The sequence below is a fragment of the Syngnathus acus genome, chromosome 10, assembly GCF_901709675.1.
Source record: "Syngnathus acus chromosome 10, fSynAcu1.2, whole genome shotgun sequence".
In the NCBI taxonomy this organism is placed as follows: Eukaryota; Metazoa; Chordata; class Actinopteri; order Syngnathiformes; family Syngnathidae; genus Syngnathus; species Syngnathus acus.
Genome location: NC_051095.1, coordinates 2,737,959 through 2,765,171, shown reverse-complemented (window position 1 = coordinate 2,765,171; position 27,213 = coordinate 2,737,959). Strand labels below are relative to the sequence as shown.

Genomic DNA, 27,213 nt, shown 5'->3' with positions numbered 1-27,213 from the left:
CCTTCATGTCGCGTCAGTCGGGCCGCGCACGTAAACAATCGTGTCGTATTTGGCCCTCGCGCTTTCCGCTTTGACAAACGCAACGGTCCGGTTAATGATCATTTCGTTGGCAGTTTGCACGTTTGCCGGATCTACGATGTGTTTCCGCAAGCTTGTTCTTGTCTCGTTCCGCGGCGAGACGCATGACAGAAGTGTTTTAATGGACGCCGTGTGTGCTTTCGCTACCGTAAAGATCGCAAGCACACAGATGAGCATCCGGCCGACATCACGGCCACTGTTTAACGTCGGGCGTATGCGCCAGTGTTGACGTTTTGACGGATTTATAGGCCGGGCAACACCCAGAAGATACAAAAATCAGCTCACCTCAAAGCAAGACAATAAAGATGAGCTCGTCAACCAAAACATAACGTGCACGTTGTAGCCGCTCAGACTCTGTTTTGTCGCCTGACACTTTTTTTGTGTCGAGAGCGCTAAGCAAGCGAGAGCCGAGAAAACAGAGCAGCTGCGCAGGAATATCGTCGTCTCTCGAGCGTGAATATAGTGGAAGCAGCAGTGGCCAATACTCAGCTATAAAACGCACACTCGGTGCCAGAGTTATGACACTTTCGCAATCCAATTGTTGATTTTGTGACCAAAGAGGTTGTAGTTGGGACGGTGAACCGGACACCTTTTCACTCCAAATAGATTGACGGGGAAATGAAATACTCTTGTTACAATACGGAGACGTACTGTAAAAAAAATGTGTAATTTCATTCCAGTGTTTGGAATATCTAATGTTTGAAATTGAGAGAAAATATCTGAATGTTCGCTGCTTACCGAGAGTGGATATGTCCCAATATTAGGATCGGAAATATACAGATGAAGACCTTCCAATTGAATCTAAACCAAGTGGGACTCGGAAGTCTGCAGACTTGAAAGCAAGAGTTCCCAAAAAAACAAAAAAAAAAAACATGGTGAAACAGCATTTAGCAATTATGCTGCACAGCTGGCAAGAGACAAAAAGTCTGCCTCAAATGATACTTTTTCAATCAATTTTTTAAATTTAAAAGATTGACAAAATCTTTTTGGTGCGCTCTACGTTTTTTCGTCATTTTATTCAGCTCCCTTTTAATTCAGTTTTTTTGTTTTCTTCGTGTATGAAATCAAATCTGTATCAATAAAACTGACTCACCCCACCTCACCTGTTGCTTGAGTATGTGCATAAGCGCCTGAAATTAATGCTTTGTGGGGGGGGGGGGGGGGATGCGTCATGTTGCGGGGTCACGGTGAGAGAGAGAGAGAGAGAGAGAGAGAGAGAGAGAGAGAGAGGAAGAGAGAGAGACAGGAAGCTCTCGCTCTCTCTCTCTTTCTCTGATAATGAGAAGTACCTTTCCTTCTTCCCGTTAACCCGACCCATCCAGAAGCAGATCCTCCAATCCACTGTAGATACTGCATACCTGTCAACTAGCCACTCCCTCCACCCTCCCTCACTCTCTCTCTTGCTCTCGCTCTCGCTCTCCCCCCGCTGTGTCTCATTCCACTCATTCATCCCTCGTTCTGCCAGCTGCAAGGCAGCGAGCGTGGCTGAAGGACACAAGGCTCCGCTCGCACTTGGCGGAGGGACTTTGAGAGCTCGATCCGACATGGGGGGCTAGACACCGTCGGCGTTGCTCTTCTTCCTCTCGGGTCCACTCTTTGAATGTCACCTCTGGAAGGATGCTCGGATGGAGCGCTACCACGTCTCCTCAATCGCCCGCTCAGGACGGCATGAAGGACTCGGAAAGGGGGAGTAAGTCAGGCAGCTTCCTCTTTCCGAGCTGATACCTCAGGTCTCATCTTCTTGTGCACTTCTTGGACGTCTTGACTCCGTCCGTCACCGGGTCGGACAGGAGGACAGTTGACAGTCGAGATTGAAGGATTCCGCAATTGGGCGAATGCTGGAGGCAAACTTCCCCCGGAGGTCAAGGAGACAGGCTGGACTGGAGTGGAACTGATGGATTGGTTTAGATAAGAACATGGCCTGCCCAAACAAAAGAAGGCAAACGAATCCATTCGAGGCTCGCCAGATCGGGATCTTCAACAAGCCTCCGTTTCAGTTGTGTGCTTTTTGAGGTTGTGCCTCTTCTTGCCTTTCACCCATTTCCCTCCAGCTCATCAGCTCGAGACAACCGTAGCGCTGCCCCGTCGCCCTGGGTGAACGGGCAGGGGGGTGGCCCACGGTACCCCCCATCACCCGGGCGCCACCAGGCCGCCAGCGGGGCCTGCGCTGGCAAGATGGCCGCCCTTGCCAGCTCCCTCATTCGACAGCGTCGGGAGGTCAAGGACCCCCAGACCAACCGTCAGATTGCCAGCAAGCGAAAGCCGTGCCCGAAAAGCAACAAGTCGCTTTGCCAGAAGCAAATCCTCATTTTGATATCCAAGGTCCGATTATGCGGCAGTCGAGGGAGGAAAATGGAAAAAAGACCAGGTGAGCGCCACTTTTTTTTTTTTAGACCTCCTCCGCTCCATGTCTGTCAGTTTCGGACAGCATTTTGGTGATGGTCTCAGGCCAGAAATCAAATTAATCTCCGAGTGCAGAGGACATCCATGCTGTAATTTTCAGGCCAGATCTGAATCCCAATCTGGGAATCCTTCCAGCCTGTCTTTCTCTCAGCTGCACACAAGCTGGACCGGGATCGTTTCCAGTCTAGTCTGCAAATCCACTGTCCCAACTTGTGTTGTGTCTGCTTTGCTTGCTGCTTACTTCAGCTCTATAATGAAGTCATAGCGTGACAAGTCCGTTATATAAGTCCACGTGACCGCGGGAGCCTTCTTTGTCGTCCCTGGCGGCCCGATAGCTTGCGTACGACTTTTACAACCCTCGAGGCAACTTGCACCTCATCCGTACTTGTCTTATGCGTTAGCATGCTAATTGCACAATCAGTCACTCTTGCTCAATGCCACGTTTTGCTCATCTGCAACATTTTCCACAGAGTCGTTTGAATTTACACTTGGGTGTCCCGTTGAGTTGAAAAATCACATGACGACAATGCTAATTTGTGGCCACAAAGAAGCTCTGGCTCCAGCAAAGTGAGCTCACCTTCTCGAGGAAACGGTAAAATAGAGGTAAAGGTTAGGTGATACAACAGAAGGGAATAAGATGACGGTCTTGAGTTAGAATGACGAATCATTGTTATTGAGAGCCTTGTGATTTGTATCATTTGTCTTTGTCCATTCATTTCGATGGAGTTTTTTCCAGCGTTGTGCGTCCGATGCGCAACTATATATGCAAAGTTCACATTGATATTTAAGTGAGCAAGCTCTAACAGCAAGCAGCATCTGCCACGCATGATTATGGTCGTCAAATATGTGGGACGGGTGGCGAGGCTGACACGGAGCCATTGTTGCGGCCAACGTTGCTGTCGGCGTTTTTCACACACTTATGGATTTATTATGGTAATGGCGGGACCTGAGTGCGGAGGCCGGGGTCCGAGAAGCATTATCAGGTTGACCGCTTCGCTGATGGGGTCTGCGTTAAGTACCACGTATGGCAATGTGCATCTTCATCATTTCCTCAAGGAGGCCGTGCACGTGTGGGTGTGGATGACACCGCGGAGACCTTCGTGTCAAGCTGGATTGTGTGAGTGCGTGTGCGTGAGTGCGAGAGAGAGAAAGAGAGAGGGTTGTTTCTAATATTTTGGTTGAGGTGTCATCACGCAGGCAAAGCAGTCTGCTTCTACGTCGCGGACAGTTTGGTCAGCCATTTCAGATTGTTGCTGTGTGAATGCATACGTGCAAGTGCGCGTCTTCTACAAAACCCAGGGAGGGAAAACCATATTTGATTTTTGGGACATCATAATTAAATCAGGTTAAATAAAATGTTCAACTGTGGCTGTACAATATGGGAATTATAACATTATTTAAAAATGATAAAACTGATGAAATAAATATAATCCAATATGGGATAAAAAAAAAAAAAGTAACCCACCTGGGTTATTTTTAACCCAGCTTTTAAATATCTAATAATAATAATAATAATAATAATTCCAACGAATAATAATCGAAGGATATTTATCCATAATTTATCTGAACTACTTTATGTGCAATTTCGCAGTACAATCTATTTAATTTCAATATAATAGAACATTTTACCAATGTTTTCTAAAATCATTATGATTAATATTTCAAATTATATAATGAGATAAGTAATTCAACCATTTTTTAAATGACTTTAAAATTCAAACTTATGCGTTATATTATGTTTCACAAATGAATTCATAACGCACATTTTAATAAAGTAAATGTTTTTTATTGATTTCCGTTCATATTTAGTCCATTATTGAATTACAGTCAAATAAAAATGAATGACCATTTTTTAATCAACCAATTTGGAGCCAAATAATGGAGGCCTCTGAATAGCGTCAGGTGGATCGTACCGACCCGTAGAGGTTGCCCACCTCCACCTTAGCATCGGGAGCCGGGTGAGTGATGGATGCGTGTGGTCCATGTGCTGGTGCGTCCTGGCCTGACCCACATACCTTCTCTCATTACGCAATTGCAAACCGCCAACCCGCTCGTCTTATCCCAAGGTCGACTTGACCCGTGCGGCCTCCCGAAAACACACAAAGGCATTCCGATGAGCGTTCGCATCGTGCCAAACTAATACTTCAGCAGACTGACGCGCTTACACAAACAAATGACGGGCTGCCATGATAATTGAGTAAGCGGGTGCAGAGGGGAGATAATGTCGCCCCTCCCGCTTGTGCGTCCGATATGATCTAATGAGGATGTTAAGCCCCCTATTGGATATCAAAGCCAAACCGAAATAGCTTGCGTTGTCCTCTGGAGTCGGTGTGCGACCGCATACCCCAGGGTAACGGCGCCGGTTCTGATCCCGGCCGAGCAGAGCCGGTTCGCTCCGTCCCGGCCCGTTTGGTGATTCATCATCTCCCGTCGTTAACACACACCGATCGATGGATAATGCGTTTGGAGAGCACACATAGAACTGGGCCTATTTACTGCCTCTATAGAGCAGCCCGCAGTGCAGAACCACACCGGGGAGCAAGTGGCCTTTTCTATTAGCTTCTCTTCTCAAGGTTATCGGGCCTTTCGCCCTCCCCGTTATGGTTTTCCCGTTAAATCGTCTCGTTTTGGGGCTCCGCGTCACGGATCCCGCAGCTGTTGTGTTCCATGATGGCGGCGGCGTTGCGGACGGATCGGTGCAGAACAGCGTGGCAATGTCGACAGAAGCGGCGTGTCACAATATTAGGAACACTCGCGCGATACGACAACAAAGACTGCCTTGTGTCGTGCGCCACGCTCCCCGACGCCTTGTTAAAAAGCTGCGTTTGATGCAAATATTTAGCGTTTGTGATGATGAACGCGCCTCCTCCACCACCGGCGTTGGGCTTATTGATTGATGGTTTGTTTTGCCGCAGAATGTTTTGAGGGAACCGGCCGGGGAGAGTATCAATCATTGCTATCAGATAAGTAGGAAAACTTTGAGGCAGAATCTTTAAGTTACAGAGGATTGAGTGTGCTTCAGACCCCCACCACTAAATGGCGGCAGTAAGCTTCGCTGCATGCGCTCGACTTTAATTTACGTTGGTTTCCTCGCAATAGCAGGAAAATACCAGTTGGTGGTGATAATGACCCTTAAGCTGAATAGAGGCCACAAGATGACAAACAAGAAAGAACGACGCGTTTGATAAAATTGTGTTTTTTTTAAGTTACATCGCAGTTTAGTCTATCGTACGTTTATTTTGCAGATTTTCTCTAACCAGCCAGCTCCACACCAAGGTTACCACGCTTAAGTAAAATTGAAAAGAATATTAAAAAATATATATATACATTTGAACTAAGTCAAACTAATTCTGTCCTAAGCTTTCATCTCTTATGAATTATATTTCAGAGTTCATTTTAAAAGTATTTCATTTTGAAATTACTGTACGTCTCCACAGAGGAAGAAATAAGAATATTTCCTGGGTTCCTTTTTGGACCCAGCATCGGTTTTGCCGTTCTCCACAATTTGGGTCACTTTTGATCCAATAGTTTTAAAACAGTTGCGTTGCCGCGCTTCGAATCCTACGCGATCCACGGCATCGCAGTCCCTTTAGACAATGCTGACCGTTCAAGATCAGGGTAGTAAAGCCCGCATTAGCATTTTATATGCAATCGATTTGCCGCATGGTTTGTGCGCAGACGTGTGTCACATAGCGATGGCGCTTTAGTGACATGCGGGCACATCGACGCTCATCCACGTCAACACGCGGCCGGTGTGTTGGTCATGAACGTGACATTGTCCCTGACCAGCCCGACACTGTCAAACTCATACATCATCTTTGTCCACTTCAGTGCCGGTTTACCTCTCCACACACAAACACGCACATGCCGTCCCGTCACTCATGATCTATCGAAGAAAATTGTCCCGATCAGAAATTGATGCGTGTGTGCCTTCCCGCTTGTGTTCATTTACTTTGATCACGGAGGACCGTGGCACCCAGGGGAGGTGTCGGATTTGCTGGCAGCCGGCGCGCTGGGACTGGCCAAATGCATAGCAATGTTTTCGAAGGTGATCACGAAAAAAAGAAGAAAAGAAAAATCATTACTAACTGCATGGCCTTCCTTCCTTCTTTGACTTTCCCTCCCCTTGTCTTCCTTCCCTGTGGAACTCTGGAAGATTTAAACACGCACGCTTGCATCTCTGCACTTGCAGCACGTCTGGCAAGTACTACATACATGCATCGCCCTGAATAATGTAGACACACTGTAGGCATGTTTAAATGTGTATCAATGTTCATTCCAAACCGTCGTCTATTAGTTGAGTCGGGAAGCGCATGCAAGTGCATTTGAAAATAAACAAAACGCTGTACAATGAATATTTACGACAGGTTTGCAGACCTCTACTGGGTGATCATTCACAATACAACTCGTATTTTTTTGGGGTAGTTTTCTCACACCGGTGCATTTTCAACACGAACATATTCGGTTGTGCAAAATATGTAGACTGACAATATAACAATACTCACAGGCATTTATCCTCAGTGAAAAACAAATATCGGAACTTACTGTGTCACTGAGAATAGTGATACATTTTCTTCATATTTTTTTCCCTGTGTGACAGTTTTACACTGCCCCCGAAGGCAGAAATGGGCACAGCAGAAGGAGCAGTACAATGCAATGCATTAAATTGTAATTAATTATTTTCTTTCGATTATAGTATGCAATTATTAAAGTCAGATTTCTGAGAAAAAAAGTTGGAATCCTGTCACCCCTCGTTTTTTTTCTTCACCGGCCCTAATCCTCTTCCGTGCGGAACCCACAAAACATGACCCGTTTCTACTGGAAATTTTTTTCTTGACCATAAAAACTAAACCCTAACTTCACTAAATCCTCGTGAGGACAAGTTCCGCCCCGTAGTCGCCAAGCGCACAGGTGCGTGACACGTCCTTCACTTGACAGACTGTGGCAGCCGTCTGATGGTGAATACACACAGACACACACACACACACGCACAGAAAATATCCGCAATGCTCTCTCGCTCAGAAGTTCGTTTGCGTGCAGACGAGTGAGAGAAGGCGACAGAACTTCTTGCAAAACTGGGGCCTCCGCCATTAAATTATCCATCATGTAATTAGACGCGGCAAAGGGAAAGTGGATGGGGGGGGTTAGGGGGGTGTGCACCCCCTTAGCCGGTCATTAAAGCTCTGCCTTGGTGGTGGGAACTTAACTTGCAGCTCTTGCAAATATTTTACAAAATCCAACCATGACTTTGCAAACTAACGACTCGAGTTCTTTGATGTATTTTCAGTTGTTCATCATTATTTTCTTAAATCAAACCAGGAGGCATTTTCATGCCAGATAGGAGAATAGAAGCGGCTACAAAAGGGCAAAGCGAGAGGGAGCTGCCGCCAGGCCCCTCGGGAACATTGGGTCATGAAGAATAGCCCTTCGCTGAAATGGATCATCATTATTTTTTCAAGCGTTTCGGCTTTATTGGCCGTTTTGAAGTGGGACACCACGGCCCGTCCCGGCGCTCGGGTGCTGACATTCAGCAAAGGTCACGTGGGCCGCTGCAAAATAAAGCAGCTTCAATCTTCACCCCTTCTTGATCCCACGTTTTTGCATAATGAAAATATTAACATATGTTTTGTGAGTTGTCAGGACACGCTCAGGTAGGCGGAGGGGATGGCACAGCATTAAATTCTCATAATGAAACTTAGCAAATGTCCATTTTTCTTCTTTGATGGGGCAGGAGGGGGTGAGAGCGGCGGAGTCCACTCAAACCTTAATACCAAAACATTTTCCCACCATCAAGTTTGCTGTACATTCTGAGCATGGCAACACATCTGTGGTCGTTTTTAAAAAGCTGAGATATTGACAACGGGAGTCAGGCTCCATGTTGTCCGCAAAGCTGACCTTACCCACCGAGAGAGAGACACAAACAGAGTGCAAAGGAAAGGAGATCCATCTTGGCGAGATAGGCCAATAGAGAGGCAGGAGCTGAAAGCCGTTACAAAGTAGCGAGGTGGAAATGGCGACGATATGGGCCTTTTTTATTTGAATTCACTTGCGGGGTACACCTTGGTTGTAAAATTAATTCTGATAATGTTTCGTGTCGTCATCTGCAAGCTGGAGAAAAGAAAAATCAGCCCACTTTGACAAAAGTGAACTTGTACTTCACTTTACACTTCTGTGCAATATTATAGAAGTAGGAAATGATGTTACAGTTACATCTCAGTGTGGACACAGTGGCTTCAAATATTAACTCGACACACACACACACACACACACAACCTCAGGGTCATGTTGTGGTTTCCTGCCGAAGTATATATCTAAGATTAATGTCACTGAGGGAAGACGGGGAATACTGGCAGAGACGGAAGCGTGCGTCTCGGCGCTGACGTCCGATTGCGTGCGACGAGCGGTGGGGGGAGGGGACACTCCGGGGGAGCCAGCGGGAGCCTTTGCTGGCACACCGCCGAGGGGGGAACATCGATCTCCACTGGAGTTGTGACAAGTGCGCGCTTGAGGTGCAGAGTGGGACATTTTGAACGGCGACGAGAGTAACGAACGTAACGGGTTACTTTAATACAGCTGTTGTTGCGATGCAATTATCGATGCGGATCCGCACGCCTTTGAATCAAGCTGGGTCGGACTGGAGGAGAAATTCTCTGCAAATCAGTTTAATTAAAGAGTAGCGATGCATGAGATTGCACTGGGAGCCTATGGTGCAAAGGATATGATTACACAGGCAGCCACACACAGATTGGGCAGACAAAAAAAAAAACATGCGAGAGATTTTTTTTATTTTTTTTATGGGGGGGGCTGGGGGTTTCCTCGGTGTGGTCCTACCTAGAACTATGTGGCATTAAACGACTAATTATGACAGTCAGTGCAAATCCGGTTGTACTCGGAGGACAAACGCAGTTAGAGCAAAAGAAATCTGTGGATTTAGTCTATTTTATAGATTTAGACTCTACCAACAAATTAAGATAACGTTCACGAGTGACTTTAGTGCATCTTATCTGCCCACGAGGGTGCTTGAATTGTTAAGAACAAAATTGCTGTGCTTTATGCCAAAAAAAAAAAAGCGATATATAAATCAAATGTATTCTTCTTCTCCTTTTTATTATTAAAATAAAAAGACACTGTGTCCACGTTGAACAGTTATCCATTCTCCCACTGCGGGAAGCCTTGGTGCTAAGCTAACCTGCTAGCTATTGCGCCTTAACACTGTCCTGCCACACAGCACCGCCAAGTCACTAATATTCAGATTTACGGCAAATAAGATACAACTGTGACAAAGAGTTTTTGTCACTAAACAAAGAGAAGTAGTAGTAAAAAATAGAGATATATATAATAATTGCAGGCGAAGATGGCAAAACCGTGCTAACCGTTTCGCTACTGTGAATTATCAAATAGCAAAACCACTCAAGTACACGTTTACTAAAAGTGGACACTACGAGCAGCAAATTAGTTGGTAAATTAAGTGTGACATAATAAAGCTGTTGTTTCTTTCTTAACAAAAACTGTATACCTACTTTAACACCCCCTGTATATATTTTCCAGTTATGCAAATCAACTGTGCCACTATCTGCGGGTCACAAGTGAAGCTATTAAAATGTAAAAAAAGAATGAAGACAAAGCAAGAGAATGCAAAAAAAAAGACAAATTAAGACAAATGAGATCAAAATCCTAATCACGCAATCTAATAAGAGCGCAATTAACCACAAAGGCACGATCAGACGCTTCCTTGCGCGACACGGCTGACATTTCCGTGGGCTTGACTAAAGTATTGCGCCACATCGCTCAGCAGAACCGGCCGGTTTTTCACTTTGCAAATGAAAGTGATGAAAGTGATATGACCTGCAGCAAAATAAAAATAACAACAAAACCACACAAGTTCTCGTTAGGCATTTCTTAATTAGCTCATTTGGGAGAGAGGAGAGAAAGTGTCGCCTCAATTTTGTGACGACTCTTGACACTCGTTAAGACTGCATTTTTGTGCTCCTACGTGCGTGTGCGTGTGTGTTCGCGTGTGCGTATGTAGCCTGATTAGCATTGTGCTCCATGTTCCACTGCTGTGGCTTCTGAGAGAGGCTATGACAGAGCGAGCATACAGAAGAAAGAGAGAGAGACATGAGGGAGGAAGAAGTGCTTGCTCAGCATTGTGCCAAGCAGGGCAGAAGGAGAAGAGAGGTGGCAGATGAGCGAGGCCATACACTCGTCAGCCAAAACATTAGGTACAACCGCATGTCTCATTAGCCCTATCAGAGACCTCTTCGTATCAGCACTGTTGGGTGGAATGATTGCATCAGTCATATCAGCAAAAATTGTGTCGAATCGAACTCACTAAAAAAATATATATATATATTCCGAAGATACAGAAAACGTTTAACACCTCACAAAAGTTAGATCATCTTCCCAAATTCTCTCAAAAGTCACACCCTACCCCAAGTGTTGCATGGTGTTCCACAGGGTTCAGTTTTGAGACCCCTGCTGTTTTCATTATTTTTGCTACTGGTTCCATCTTAGGGAAGCGATTTTAAATTGCACAGGAAAATTGGTGCTGTTTTTAAATTCAACTTTTTTTTTTTTTACATTTATCTTAGAACGCTGGCAAAAGTAAAGCCCGTCCTTTCAGAACAGCACTTGGACACAACGGCTGGGGATCGAACCCACAACCTCTGGGCTCCACCAATGAACTATACCACCTCACAAGTGTTTCTGCAGAAATTAACCAAGACTTAATGCCCATTGGGTTAAAAGTCCACAAGATGCCGCACCCTCCTGATCTAGAACGACACCTGCGAGTTCTATCTGCATGGTTATTGTGCCACTTTGTCTCCGTCACTTGTGCCAGTGAGTGATGATGTCGTGCGCTTCAAGTGTCGTCTGGGGAGCATCTATTGACGGGAAATTGGTTTGTATTTGCCCCTTAACGGCTCTCGGGGGGAATATTGCCATCCATCTTGGTAGGAGTCTGTATGAAGAGGAGACGTACAACATTGCTTTAAACGGCTGAGCGATGGACGCTACCAAAGGAGGTGGGGTAAAAAAATAATAATAATAATAAAGCAATGAAGAAAGGAGAGAAAACTCGGTATGGGTGGGAATTGTGGTTCCTGTTCATTGACTCCTTTGAGTGTTACAACAGCGAGGAGATGGATCCCCTCGCGCCGCTTTCATCTTCGCCTCGGTCTCGGACCTCCTCGACCTTGGTCGTCCTTGGCTCCGTGTCTCCCGTGCCACCTTCTTCGGATATCATCTCCTCCCCTTCGCCTTCCATTCGGCACTTATCTAATCACATGCAACCTTCTCAAATCCATTTCTACTCTATTTCGACATATCTCCTGCCTGTGAGCAAAACGCCTGCTCTTCAACTTGATTGATGGGAAACCTCCACAGTCCGGCAGTGGCTGGAAGAGGAGATCCTGATGAAGCGTCAAAGAGAAGTGCCAAGGAAGCTCTGTGCATTATTTTGTTGGTCCTCGATGCTTTTGCCGATGGTTGAAATTCGGACGGCAGAACCGATTCCCCGTGACGTCACACTCGCTTTTGAAGGCACATCCCGTCGTCTCTCAACCCCTCCCGTCACCAACGGCGTCTTGGCTCCCCCTCTTGATGTACGCTTTTGTCTTCTCTCTCTCATCTCGTTTTCCATCTCACTCTTTATCCCGTCGGCTTATCTTCCTCCCCACATGCGCTCTCGGGCACTTTCGTCTCCAGCGGCTTCTTTTGTCGCTCAGACTCGATCATTAAAGTCCTTTTTTGTTTTTTGTTTTAAGCTTTACATCATTCACTCTCAGAGTACTGTTTGACCCCGTCGTCTCAATGTTGCCTTCACATTTGTTTTTGTTTAAGCAGGAGTCCATTCACTTTTAGATACTTGCTTGACCATTTAGCATTTGTTGACAATCAAAATTTACTAAGCTCCCGCCGTTGATCAGAAGTGGGTGTAAATCTGCGGCTCGGTTCATCCTGTGTGTCCAGCTCAGATGGAACGCAGAATCTTTCCATACCACAAAGAAGTCTTTTTAAAAAGGCTTCGTAAACACTCAGATGAAGATGAAATGGAAATTAAAAAATAGTGCTCCCAGTTAAATGCGATCATGGTAATCCTATTAGATAAACAACAACAGTCTCAAAGCCTCCGGCCAGTGTGCAAGCAGCTTTCCTCAGTGTTTATTTATTTGAGATATTTTAATATGTCATCTTTCTTGACCTTGTGCGTATCATTCATGCCTTTGGACTTTTCAAATTCTTCTCAAGATGCAAACTTTGGGTTTTGACTGCACTTCATCACTGAGTCAAGTGTTAAGCAACTGCAAGGGCGGAGCTGATCGAGCGAGCAAAGAAGAGGAGAAGTAGTTTTTTGTTTTTAAATCATTCACTCACTCTTCTTGCAGTCGGTCACAATTAGTTCAAAATCATCAATCGCAAAGACTCTCCCTCACATTTCTTCCCATCACTCCAGATGTTCCACATTCAACATAGGGGATGTCATTCATTCATTCATTCATTCATTCATCCATTCATTTAGCTTCAAGCGTTTACTATTTGATGCCATAAATGCTGAGAGTTGAAATACTAGCAGTTGTAAAATCCATACTGTATATCCACAGATTAATAGCCCGGGGCCTCTCATGCTTATGGTGAGAGAGCGAGAGAGAGAGTGAGAAAATATTGGAGTCAGTAGGGAGTAACAATCTTATTAACTGTGGAAAAGCAGCAGGAAGTGGTGGCTGCAAGTCACGCGTGGCCGCAGTCAAGCAGGACTTTCCCAAACGGTGTTGACCTTTTTGGCGGCACCCTTTTAAACAATACGGAACATAAAGAAAGCACACGTGACGTGGCGTTCCGCACCCCCACCGGTGTAAATGAAATCGACTTCGTAGAGTTACTTCTTGACAAGAGTTGACGGTGCTTTGTCTCCCGCTGTCAGTCGGCGGCAAGAACAAGATGTCAGGCGCTGAAGGAGGAGGTTGCGTTGCCATATGCATATCGAACGCGCAAATGGGAAGCGGCGGCCTCTGCCGCAGGGAGACGTCAGCGTTTGCGACGAGAAGCACATTGTTGTGGGAAGCAATTAGCGTCGCCGGTCGGACGGACCAAAGACGCTTCTCAATCTATTTTCACCTGTTTTATAGATTTGTCAAGAACAGATTTTATCTGGAATTTTATTCATTTTGGATTGATCTCCCCTTTGAGACGCTCAGGTACAGGGTTATTACAGGATTAGCGTAGTGAAGGTCAACAACTGGCTCCGCCCACCGCCAGGGGTTACACCATGCAAGGCAGCCGTGCTAAGCGGCACATGGCCTCATGTGTGGTTTGAGGCTTAATTTGGGATTAACTCTCAGGATATTACAGATTACCACACTCCAGTTTGACCTTCTGCGTCCGGCCATCCAACCACAGATGCATGAGGTTTTATCCACGGCGGCTTCCATAAATTCACTCTTGCCACTGAGATCGTGGTGTCCAATCAGATATATTTGTTAGCGGACAGATTCTGGGACAGACTGCAAATTGATTTTTCAAGCACAATGAAGGAGTGTGTTGAAAATGATATTTGTTGCTGTAAATGATTAACAGAGATGTGCTGAATAAGAGCGTGAGAATTTTCATTTTTACATGGCGCTACGTTTCAATTAAAGGTTTAGGCGCACACGCCTTCACACAAGCCCGCTGTCGACGAAGGGCAAACTGCCAGCGGCTCCTGGATTTCTCTGTTCTCATTCATAGTTGATGCTCCTCATTAAAAGTTGATCGCGGGAACATTTGCGCACCGCCGCTTCTTCTAATACATCTTCCACTCTTTAGGTTGCAGCGCCCTTAGACTAGACACGCACAACTCATATTTCGGCCGCAAATTGGCTCCTCGCGAAACAGAATCCCAATACGCCAAAACATCATGAACACCGGGTGTGGATTACGCAGCTGAAGTGGACTGAAACATTTACAGATGGCGACTCTTTGCCGCGTACCAAGCGATTTTGTGGCGCACTTCTATTGAAAACTGAGAGCCTGTATTGGGTTTTGGGACTCCAACCAGTAACTTGATCGTGAACTACACAAACATGGTGCGATTGTCATTAAATAGAGGAAATAGCCAAAATAAAAGATAGATTGTAGATATTTTGAGATCCTGTTAGCAGTGACTGATTGCCCCACTCACTGCAAGCATCGGTTGACAGAGACTCCTCACATCTTGCTTTCTAGCCACGGGTACATATCAAACTGCGATTGATCGGCCCGATGACGCAGGGCAAACAACGCGCCGTCTCGACGACCCGTACACATTGCGACGTCTTTACTATTGGACCAGTTCCCAGTGCGAATATCAGAACTTGGGCTTTCCTTCGCATGCACGTGCACCCGTTTAACCCTTCCCTCGTGTGTTTGCTTCGCAGAGCCGCAGCTGAAGGGCATCGTCACGCGGCTCTACTGCCGACACGGCTTCTACCTTCAAATGCTGCCGAACGGCACCATGGAAGGCACAAAGGACGAAAGCAGCTCCTTCTGTAAGTCAATACTCCCTAATACCGACGTCGTGGGGTGGTTCAACGTGTTGGTAAACTTATCTACACTCGAGAAAAGGTGGGGAGAAGTATTCAAGTTGGAGAACACACCCTATATCAGAAGGTCCCAATCAATGCATGAGGGCACCCTGGTTTGATCCTGATAAGACACTACACGACCAAAAGCGTCCTGATTTCCCGGCCGGGTCACTATTATGGGATGTCGGTGATGTGGCAACACAGTATTTTTCTGTCATGACACCAATTTGGACGCAAAACATGAAGTTGGCACAATTGTTAGATTTACAGCCCGGCGGGAGGGGCAACGGCCGCCTGGGTGAAATTTACATTGTAGCAATTCATTAAGACTTTTTTAGCTGCGGGGCCGCCGCTTGTCCTTTTTACGTGACGTAAACATTGGCAGGCTGTTGTTTGCTGAGTGGGGACTTTGTTTACTTGGGGTTTGGAATTGGTCAAGTGGACCAAAAAGTGAAAAGGCCGTACTTGGTCGGCATGCAAGAAAAACAGATTCAGAGACGCTGAAATTGGTCTTTGTCATGTCGTACTTCTGGAGTCTGATGAAGAAAAACAGGCATTAGGTGCTCAAGCGCCACCGAAGAATTATTCAGCAAGTGACACAGCGAGTGGGTATCAATCAACACTGTGTAACACGAGACTTTGGATGGTGTCGTGACGCCGCCTGACCATGACACAGGCAATCCCTTCTTCACGGGCCAAAAACACGGGGACACCTGTCGGACTCTATTTGTCACCTGCCCTCATGGACTGCCTGGCCAGTGCGGGCGGGACGTGGACAAAAAGGACCCGAGGGACAGCATTACCTTTCCATAGACGAATCTGGAGATTGACAACAAAGATACGAGGCTTCTAGCACACACAAGCGGTATTTTTGAAATCTCCTTAAATGGCTATTATGAAATTATCATTTATTATTATTAAAATTATTATTATTATTATTATTAAATATTAATGAACAAATATTTTTTATGTTAAGTTGCCTTAAATGACTATTATGAAATTATCATTTATTATTATTAAAAGTAATATTATTATTATTAATATTAATGAATAAATATTTTTTATGTTAAGTGTTTTTTTATGTTAAGTAAGTTGCTGGGTTTCTCCCGAGTAAACGGTTGCATCCCTCAAGGCACCAGATTGAGTTTTTTGTTTACGTGCTAGCGTTAGCCAGGCTACGTCTTTCCACCAGACGCCACCTTTAACTGATTGTATAACAAGCATAATACTATAATCGCATTGCAAATGTTTTTCCACGGCCAATTAAGCTTTCTACTTCATTTGACCCCAAACGACTCTGTTGCGGAAGGAACCGGGCGGGTGCACAATGTGGGAAGATAAAAGAAGGGAAACAGAAGAAAGACGGGAGGAAAGCGAGATTGGGGTGATGAAAGCCATATTGAGTCTCAGCGTGTAGATCAGAAAGCCACGAGGAGCGGCGTCGTCCTCTGACTTTTATCCTCTTTAATTAGCATCTCCCGCTGTTGGAAGGAAATGTTATTTATCTGCGTCTTTGCTCTGCAACACGTCTCGCTCGCTCTCCAACCCACCATCCGAGTCTCTTTGTCCGACTTTCCCCTGTGCTTGATATCATTCAGCACAAGAGAATTTAAAAGCTTTGAGAACTGCGAGGAACAAGACGAGGACTGTGAGAGTGAGCGCTTGAGGAATTGCATACGACGTGAAGTGAAATGGGGCGTCTGCTGTGTCTCGTGGAATCCACCACAATACCATAGTACAACTCAAATCATACTTTCCTATTCATATGAATGGAAATCTGTTCATCTGTTCATCTGTTCATCTGTTCCAGCACCCCCAAAACAGCAATATAAATTGTTATCAAATGTGTCCTGATTTGAAATATTTTGACTTGTAGTACTGATTTTGGAAAATGTTTTGCTATGATTGAAAGAATTGTTAATATCCATTATTTTTGCAAATTGCCCAATTACTGATATCAGAAAATAAGAAATGATACAGAAAGGGAACATGTTTGAACAGAATTTTTTTAAATAACAGTACAAATTAAGAAACTTAACAGAAGAGCTGCAGTAATATCAGTAATTTTATTGCAGAGGATAAAGAATACGCGCCTTTGAGCATTGTTATAAAGTATATCGTCATGTGTTGCTATGATTTGTTTTTTTTACAGGTTTGCAACTACTGTGACAGTAATGCTAGTTGTGTTGGCCCATCTAAGGCGTTTCCCATTGTGTGTTAGCATTATGCTAGCCAAGTCTAATCTCAAGGCAGCACTGCACTTGTACTGTCACTGCAATAGATTTCACATCCAACACAATCCCGCCATTTGCATCGCTTAACTTTGTGTCTCGCTGCCAGTCCCCCCTCCCATCCATTCTACCTCCACTCCACGCCCTCCTTGCTTATTTATTGTCTCTATGATCTCCAGGCCTCAAATTGACTGGCGGGATTGATTTGGCAACACCTTCTTCCCGTCCCTCTCATTTCCTCTCCCCGGGGGAACAACAAATAAAAGTAAACAAGCGCTTTTTTTTTTTAATCTTTTATTTTTTCCCCCAGGCGAATTGAATAAAACAGAGGAAGAGTGTTTATTCAGGAATGGTGATGATGGTGACGACGATGTAGATGTGAGGCCTTATTTACTGTGGAAGAAAGCAAACTATTGAGGGCCGAACAAAAGTCAAAGCGGGACTTGAAAGGCAGGCTACAGTACAAAGAAAGCCTGGATCCCTACATTGGATTTTTTTTCTTTTTTTTCCCAGCCATTGCGCTCTCCCCTCTATTTGTCCTCCCATTGTGACACTTGGCTCATTTGCAAGAGCGCCTCTTTGAGATGCAGAGATCGATGAGGCAAATAGAAGCCGAGCCCCTCCGGAAAGACAAGGAGGGACACGTGCGCTGGCTGAGGTGCTGGCTCCTTCAACAAGAGCCCACATTTACCACAATCGGCCGCTTTATTTCAGTGAATGGAAGGAAAAGTTCAATGCATTTCCCATTTGCCTAGTAAGTTACGCTGACTCCCAAACTACCCCCCCCCCCCCTCGCCCTCATTGTAGCCATAATTGACTTTCTGTCTCCATTTATTATGCCGGTGCAACTCCCGATTTGAAATTGATTGGAAACTTGCTAGTATTCCATATTTCATTTCCGGGATAAGGAGAAAAAAAAATCCTTCACCCACCCATCCATCCCTCACTTGAGAATGCACACACGTAATTGAGGGCATTGAATGTTGTGTGCATGGAATGGCTTTCGAATGATCCTTGTGCAAAAAAAAAAAAAAAAAACAATTTGGATTTCCCGTCGTTGATTACAGCTGGTGTTTTAATTCCTCCCACTTTCTGATCTTTCTGTTTGCGTGTGTTTTCAACAGTGCAGTTCAACTTGATTCCTGTGGGCCTCCGCATCGTGGCCATCCAAAGCACCAAGACGGGGCTCTACGTGGCCATGAACAGCGAGGGCTACCTCTACACTTCGGTATGGGCCACTCACGGATCAGTGCATTCGTCAGGGCTCTAGTCTATAGTCCACCTTTACCCAGTCCTAGTCCTAGGTCCAAGTCTGACAGCTCCATGTCTAGATAAGATCCGACCTTAAGACGGAAAAAAAAACCATTGAGGAAAACAGTTGAGACTGAGGTTGTCCTTTAACTTATTAAAAGGGGAAAAAAAGATCAAGTATGGAACAAAAAAAGAAACTAATTTGGCTATGTAGTGGCTAAGGCCACTTCTGTTTGGTAAAACCAAATTTTATAATCCCGCTGTTGGCCGACATGACTGAAATAAAAAGACTGCCTGCTTTGACGCTCGCGGTCAAGTTAAACAATAATGTGGCTATTATGATAACCTTAAGTTTCACTTGAAAGAGGATGCTCATTTTTAGGAACAAAACCTCAGTTGGACTCGGTCAAGACCAGAAAACGATTGTGATATTTATTTCCGCTACATTCATTTTTTGCACAGTTGCGAAAAATCACTATAGGCTTTATTGTAACAGAGCCAAGGTGACCCACTTCTATCTTACACGGGAAAGTACCCCTGCAGAAAAAAAGTTTGAGAAAATCCCTGTGAGATGACAGGGAAAGGCGGGTAGCCCGGATGTGCGGGGAGGCTTTTGTTTCCCGTCCCGACCTCAAACAACCTGCTCGCTCGCCTCTTACTCACTGCAAGTGTAAGCCTCCAAATGAAAGCTAGAGGGCAAAGCTGCAGGAAGGAAATTGAGGAGGGAGGCATTTTTCTTCATGCGGCTGGAAACGTGCGAGTAGTATGGTGTCCCCCGCCCCAGGATGAATCCAAAAGAGCTTCAGTGAGCGCTGGCTCCGCAATGCGGGAAGACGAGTCATCGGTCCGGGCTGACCATCCGAGCAGTGCAACCTCATTAAGGGAAAGGTTACGCTGCTAAAAGTAACATTGTGTCCTGTTTAACCGGCACACTTGATAGCTTAACTGGGATAAGAAAGTGCAGAGATGCTGGTGTCGCACGCGGAAAAAAAAAATGTTGACTACAAATTAACAATCTAAAGAAGCAGATTTAACATCAAAACAAAGAAAGTAGTAAACACTTAACAGTGCTTGCTCGTCCGCCATGTTTTCCACACGAAAGCTTCCACGTGGTTTAGAAATTTCGGCAGGTTCACAATGCAAAAATTCGGCCCATGCGGACACCGTGCAGAGGGGCGTCGTTGCGAAAATTTTCCAAAAAAAACTCCAAGATCCACACATTGTGTATTCAACTCAACCAGAAAACTTTGCCTCAGAAAAGATTGCTAGCTTAATACTAACATATAATGGGAAAGGCCTAAGTTAACAACTAGTGTTTAGATGAGTGTTGAGCGACGGGAATTTGAACACAAACGGTGCAGCAACACATCACGCGTAGACAGACAATTGAACAATACTCAAGGATATTTTCTTGATCTACGAAAAAATATTACTGCAGTTTACAAAGTTGCGCAACATAGCCGCGTAGCTTTTATTCCTATGTGTTCTTTCAATGCGACATGAAAGAACGGTTAAAGCAGCATTTGGTACTATTCACACTTTTGCTTGTGATGAAGTCAAGTAACAAATGGACGGTAGCCGAGGTGCATCGGCTAAGCGACAAGACGTCAGTCAATGCGCATGCACGTAGTATTTGCAAACAGCGGGTGAATTATTCAACACTCTACTTCCCTTTCCACGAGCATCTCCAAACAAGCACTTTAGCTTGGAGGGATGTGACAACAGCATTGTGTCAGCTGCATTGTCTTTCATTTATTTATTTATTTATGCATTTATTTATTTATTTATCTTGCATCGCTATCCGCATGTCCCCCTTCACCGCTGTCCTTGTGCTCCCCTTTCTACCATCTTGTCAGGGTCACACTCAATGTCCTGCCCGACGAGTTTACGCCTTTGACATATGAGCAATACGATTAGCAAATTGAATTTCGATTGCTAATTTGTACTGGGGGAGTGGAACAATTAATTGAACAGAAATTGACACGAAATGAAGAAGAATGCAATTTTCATATCACAAATTTGTTTGGGTGAATTTTTCGAGGTTGCTGGAGTGAACACTAATACAAATGTTATTTGATTTTAAAATGTAGAAGGTATAAAATGATGTGTAAAGTGATATTTTATATATATATACACTTAACCTAAAAGAGCAAAACATTCATGTATAACAAATCGGATATTGATTATTCTAATATGGATTAATTTACCATTTGAGTCGAAAAAACACAAGATGACCTTGGGAAAAGAAAAAAAAAAATCACGTTAAATTGTAATGTTAATATAAAAAGAAAATTTTGATTATTTTTCAAAATTAATCAGCCCTCTTGTAGTCGGAACACAATATTGAAAACGAATCATTGAAAACAAGTCGGCCTCTTGCTGCGGCACCAGTTACCAGAGTTATGAAATGAATAAATGAATAGCGCTCAGCTGAGGACACGGTGGCCCATTTTATTAAACGCGGGGTGTGGAAAAGCCTCCTGGGAAGAGACAAGAGGGAAGAGGGAAATTATGTGTGGCTGCTGCTAGCGTGTGTGTGTAGAGGACAGAGGAGGGGGAGCGGCGGTCATGCTGTGTTAAACTGTACGATAAAACACACACATACACACATACACACACACACACACACACACACACACTGTCTACCCAGGTCAATTTGGCTTCCCACTGCATGCCCTCAGCAAAGCCACATGTGCAGTCAGGTATAAACACAGAGAGGCAGGAAGACTTAATTGGGTCGGACCCGTAGCGGGGCCTCCACCATCCAACCCACAAGGGGAAAAAGTTGTAAAACTCCAAACTCTGAAAACAATGAACACAGCGTTGCACCTTGGGACTTAATATTGAGATTGGAAATGCGCAAGGAGGTTGAGAAATACACACACACACATAAATATACATATTTATAGATTTAAAATGTATTTATTTTGTGACCTTCCTTCTCATCCCTGCCATCATATCACAAACTGCTAGTCTCTTTTTCCTTTGAGTCAGCATCCCTCTGCTCCCCTTCCTTTCATTTTTCCTCCCTTCAAGAAGAGACTCATGTTGGGGGAGAAAAAAAAATCTCTGGAATCTGGCAGGCAGGTACCCCAGTCGTATTCCCTTTCCCATCCTCCGCATCTAACACCTCAATGAAACAAGACTGTGGAGCTCAACCAAAAATGTTCTTCAAACAGTCGTATCCGGAGTCAATATTCAGACTCGCCTTTTTCTTTTTTTTCTATTTTTTTTCTTTTTTAAATCAAGGAAATTAACAACCACGCCAACCCCGCCCGCCACCAGCACCGAGACCCCCATTAGGCACACTACCTCGTCTCTAATGTGTCTCCTCTCAAGTGGCAAGACCCATATGGCCTGAAGGAAGGAGATGAGAAGCCATGTGACGGATGAGGGGAAATGTGGCGAGGGGAAGAAAGCGGGCGAATAATTCGCGTTCCCTTAGGAAATGCCCCAAATGCTCAATGAGGGTCTGGTAGTCAAGGTGAGGACGCCCGCCCCCTCCTCTGTTTCTTGACCACCCGTGCACCTCTCCAGCTGTTCTCATTACCGCCGGTCATGTAAATGAGGGAGATTCAAATAACTGAATTTCTTTTCTACCATTTCCAGTGCATATATTTTTTTTCTAAGTTTCACGAACGACCTGCACTGTAAAAAAAAATAAGGGAAAAAAAAGTTGTGGTCACTCAGAATTTAAGGCAACAAACCATTTGAATTTTGTAAAAATGTTTTAATGTGGCGCTTGAGCACAAGGTTTGCCCTGCCCCGTTTTGAATACTAAAGCATTAGTCAGCAAAGATTCACATAATGCGCAAGCGCCTTATTGATGCCGGGAAATACATTCGTCCTCTTGAACGTGGTCAACAAATGTGTGCGACGAAAGTTAGCTTACATTTTCTTGTGTCCAATCAAAGAGTAATCCATTTTTTTTTTCTGGCCTAATGTTTATTGACGTTTCGCAGAGATCTTACACTGAATCCATTTCCCCAGAGGCCTCGTGGTAAATTATTTTATCCCCTCTTCTTTTTCTCGCCATCGCCTCTCGTGCCGTTGCAAGTGAGCGATCTCGGGTCACATGGTTGGCGGACGAGCGGCGTTGTGTAACGACGTGCGTGTTCTCAAACAGGTGCGACTCGAGGGGAAGCTTCAGTGAACACCTGCATGCTTTTGCTGCAACCAAAAAAGTTGCACAGAAACAAGCCTGGGGACTGTGCCGATGTGGTAGGTTGCTGCAAGTTTAGAGCACCCTCTACTGAAGAGTCGAGGAAGTGCAGCAGCAAGTTCAAGTCGGCTCTAAGTAGCACGGGCTAAGATCAAGGTGACGAGGGGTGACCATGAGACCTTTCATCCTTTGCCGAGAAGGAAATTCTGAGATTGGCGTGATGGGGTGATGTCAGAGTAAAAGCTCGGCAGACAGATGTGCTCCCCCCCCACCTCGTAAATAATGCGGCAACTTAAATGAGTGTGTTCTCACACAAAGTAGTGCAACTGACAGCCACCCGGGGTGAGAGGGTTGACTTCTTCTCTTTGCTAGTCTCACGCTTAGTTGTTAGCAAAAAGAGGACGGGGGATTTTATCTTTGTACTGTCCAGGTGTAGATATTCCACCGAAGCTTCGAGAAAAGCTCCAGGAGCAGACGGCAATGTGAAAGGAGTGAGTGAGAGAAGAAAGAGAGAGAGAGCAAAGTCCTTATTCAGGTCTTTTCTGCTCAGCGTCACATCAAGGCTCCAAATCAATCCTGTAAATTGGTTTGTTCCCCGACAAGGTTACAACATGACGGAAGGATGCGGTCGGGCGGGTGGGGTGTGGCGTAGCCGCTATGCCGTGAAGAAGGATAAGCGGAATGAGGCATTGAGAGGGAAACCGTGGGAGCTGCAGGAAGGGCAAGGCTTTGCAGCGGATGTACCGCTGGTTGACATATTGTCACAGTTTAAATGTTTGTGTACTGAAGGCCGAAAGTGGGGTTGCTGGACCGTCCGAGGGAGAAGGAGGGGTGGGCTAAGTCTGTTGTTTGTTACACGTGAAGCGCAGGATAAGTAATGGCATCCCGGTATCAGGATCTCGGTCTAGTAACCCTGTCAGGATGAAATGTGGGCTCCATTTCCCTCCAGTTGGCCATACCTCAAATGTGTTATTCTTCACCTATCACCTTTGCGTGCGTGTCTTCCAGGAACACTTCACGCCAGAGTGCAAGTTCAAAGAATGCGTGTTCGAGAACTACTACGTCACCTACTCGTCCATCCTGTACAGACAGACGCAATCGGGTCGGGCCTGGTACATCGGCATCAACCGGGACGGGCAGGTCATGAAGGGAAATCGCGTCAAGAAGACCAAGGGCGCCGCACATTTTCTACCCAAACTCATTGAAGGTAGCAAAGATTCTGATTTCAGGTCCTACCACAAATGAATTATTTTTCTTACTTCCTATACAGTGGCCATGTACAGAGAGCCGTCTCTACACGACGTCGCCGAGCAGAGTCCGCCTAGGAAAACGCCCAAGACCTCCAATGACTCGCCTGTGCACCATAACGACAAGAAAGACCCTCAAAGCAAAACCAAAACCTCGTCGTCCTAGCGCTGAAAGAAAAGAGGACGGGATCGAGGGGGACCCCTGGGGGACGCCTAAACAGAGTTGGACACTGAGGAAAATAACCTCCCCGTCGACCTTCACGTCCTAACCTCTGTGTGACTACAATATGGGAAGCAATAACTCCAACAAGAGGTGTGCCCTTCTTGCCATAAGCGCCGTCTCACCCCCACCCCCACCCCCCAGTCGGTCCAGCAGCTGAGCAAAAAGTCTTCCTGGCATTTACCATCACGGGTGCAATGGTGGAATGCTGTTTTAATTTGATTGCTTCGATCAACGTCTTCCATGCTTGTCAGCAACTTTTTAAGAAGCCCTGTGTGTGCGTGTGTGTGTATCTTCCATCCACAACTGGTGTGATTTGATGAGTTTGTGACTTGTACTCAATTTTTCACTTTTTATGATGTTGATCACAACCTCCCAAAAACACACACATGAAATGAATAGCCCCCTAAATAATAGCCATCAATCCGCTATTGTGTAAAAAATACAAAAACAGCAATAATTAATTCCATCTTTACACAAGTAAATATCTTCTCACTTTTAAGCAAAGGGAGACTGAATATAAGGAGAGAAAAGTTGTGATGAACTGAACCCATTTAATAATTCCATAATTGTTACATTTGTTCCAAGCCGGTAATTGTTAAAACACCGCTTTCACACCGGGCGGAAGTGCTTAAGACCTTAATTAAATCGCTAAATAGACCTTCAGGTTGCCATGTTTGACCAGTCATCCCCTATGGATCACTAAGTCCATTAAATGTTTGACTATTCTTCACAAAGTAATTACACAAATGTTTAATTAAACGGGCCCGCTGCGAGAACAGAATTAAGACTATGAGATACGGAGATTGGAGATACTGCTTGGGTGGAGGTGCGGAAGATTTAACTGTGAAAAAAAAGAATCTTTGGTAACTACTTCATTCTAAGGGCTGGGACATTTCTATATTGCAATATTATTTAAAAAAAAGAAGAAGAGGGGTAAATCAAGAGGCAAGAATCGTAGCTAAAACGTTACCTCTGGGTTTTGATGCCAAAAAAAGTATACAGTGGTGCCTTGAGAAACAATTGACTCGATTTACAGCCTACTTGTCAGATAGAATAAGTAAAAAGTCTTGGGAGAAAGAGAAAAAAAAAGCGTCAAGCAATTTAATGCCACTCCCAGTCGAAGTTAAATGCCAAATTAAAAATTAAAAATAATTAAAAGCGTATTTGAAACAACACAGTTTAGCCATGTATCTGCTAGCTTAAGGCTAATGCTCACATAGGCAATGATTAGCGTCTATGTTGCTTAAGAACTGGACAGTCAATCTGTATTCTTTATCCTCTGCAAAGAACTATATGCATCCATCCCATTTGGGTTCTAGTCAGGACACGCCCCGCTGCAATATGATTGGCTGCTGCATCCGCATCCAGACAGGAAAATCATGCGTCCAATATGAATTGCCCTTTCTATTGCCCCCAGGTGGCCAAGGTGGATAAATGTCATTTCCTTTCAATTCACACAATTGGGAAAGATAATTGTCACACTCAAGGCACTGCTGTATCATGAATAGAGCACACAAGTTTTGCTTTAGGTGTTTTATTTAAAGCATCAATACGGGCGAGGGTTAAACGCTAGACCGCAGTGAGGGTCATCCCAGGATGAGAGGGAAGTTTCCACATCGCTAACACTTAAACTGGATGGGATACTGTATGTGGCGAGGGTGTGTGTGTGCGTGTGTGTGTGTGTATAAACACCATTAACTTGGTGCAGCCACCACCATGTCTGTGACAGGGGTAGCACGAGGGATGGTTATTGATATTGCAAGCTCACGTGTAGTGGCTTTGATTTGTATGTGCCCTTGCGTGTGGGTTACTTTGCGGTGGAGTCCCTTCGCCACATCTGCAATGCAGCAGAAAACACCAAAAAAAAAAAAAAAAAAAACAGTTGGTGGGGTGGGGGAGGCAGCGGGGGTGATTCTGACAAAAGAGTGACACTGTCCTTTTTCTTCTTCTACTTCCAGCCCACTCACATTATCATAATTATTATCGGAACTCAATATGGTGTGGAATGTAGAGCTTGTGATTGTTGGACATGGTAGCTGCAATGCACTGTGCCAGCTTCCATACTTTACATATAGTGACCTTTACATGCAGCCACCTAGCCAGATCCCCCCCCCCCCACACACACACACACACACAATGATTTTCCTTCTCCAAAGCATACGCAGCACAAAGTCCGTGTGTCCGATTGGGTGTTTAGTAAAAATCTCAAGGTTATTGTGGTCCCTCCGAGGCGTCTCCTTAATTCCTCACCTGGAACAAGTACAGAGGAACTGACCAACCTCCGCCACGGGATTTTACCCGCACACCTCCCCTTAACTTGCTGTCGACCTTGATTGAATCCCGCGTCCATCCACACAAAGGATTTTATTTTTGTCGCTGTTCTTTATACTACACCAGGAAATCATTGTCTTCCAAATCCGATTAGCTTCAGTCTTCCAGCAGTCCAAAGCTACAAGGACACTATTTTTGTATACAAAGTGGGGCAAGAAAATATATCTACTATCTCTGTGTAGACGTATTTCCTTCAAGCGAGAACGACACAGGTGTGTTGAGGAACTCCAAACACACCGAGACGAGACAACAAGCTTGCATGCGCCAAATCATTTACTGGACAGAAAGGAACTTTGGCCTCTATTTACTCTTGAAGCCCTTCGTGGCCTCGGCTAACCCCTTCAAATCTTCACCCTGCATTTGCAATATGATATGCATTTATTTCTATAATAACTTACATAAAGTCAAGGATATAATTGAATAAAACAAACTAATATATTTGTATGATTGTAACATTGGTGGTCAGAGTTTTTTTTTTTATTCTGATAAAAGTAGAATAGGAATTTAAGACTCAGTTCATCCCCCCCCAAAAAAGAGGATAATAATGCGGCAGAGTTCTTAATTGAATTAAGTGTGTCTGGCGCCGTTAAATTGATTTTCCACTGATAACGTCAACACTTGTTGCTGATGCGTATGATCCCGAGAAAACAATCCAATTTAACTCCACCGATAAAACGCGAGTGATCTATTGTTGATGCACTCCTCGCCGGTTGAGTGTTAACACTTTTGCTTCTATGCTAATTAA

At 44.8% G+C, this 27,213-nt stretch overlaps 2 protein-coding genes across 2 annotated transcripts in view; both read left to right on the top strand.

Moving 5' to 3' along the window:
• LOC119129646 (C-type mannose receptor 2-like) overlaps window positions 1–27,213 on the top strand; it is a 902,042-nt gene that overhangs the window by 25,743 nt on the left and 849,086 nt on the right. The window lies entirely within an intron of this gene.
• Window positions 1,500–25,214, top strand: fgf11a (fibroblast growth factor 11a). The gene is made up of 5 exons (XM_037260465.1): window positions 1,500–2,446; window positions 14,877–14,987; window positions 18,379–18,482; window positions 23,676–23,874; window positions 23,938–25,214. Exons 1-5 carry the CDS (start codon window positions 2,254–2,256, stop codon window positions 24,078–24,080), a joined length of 750 nt encoding a protein of 249 aa, XP_037116360.1. The 5' UTR covers window positions 1,500–2,253; the 3' UTR covers window positions 24,081–25,214.

Bases quoted from the DNA above. Each gene is read 5' to 3' on its own strand.
- fgf11a (XM_037260465.1), top strand. From the start codon at position 2,254: ATGGCCGCCCTTGCCAGCTCCCTCATTCGACAGCGTCGGGAGGTCAAG. The intron at 14,988-18,378 runs GTAAGTCAATAC...TGTTTTCAACAG, and splicing joins GGACGAAAGCAGCTCCTTCT to TGCAGTTCAACTTGATTCCT. The intron at 23,875-23,937 runs GTAGCAAAGATT...CTTCCTATACAG, and splicing joins TCTACCCAAACTCATTGAAG to TGGCCATGTACAGAGAGCCG.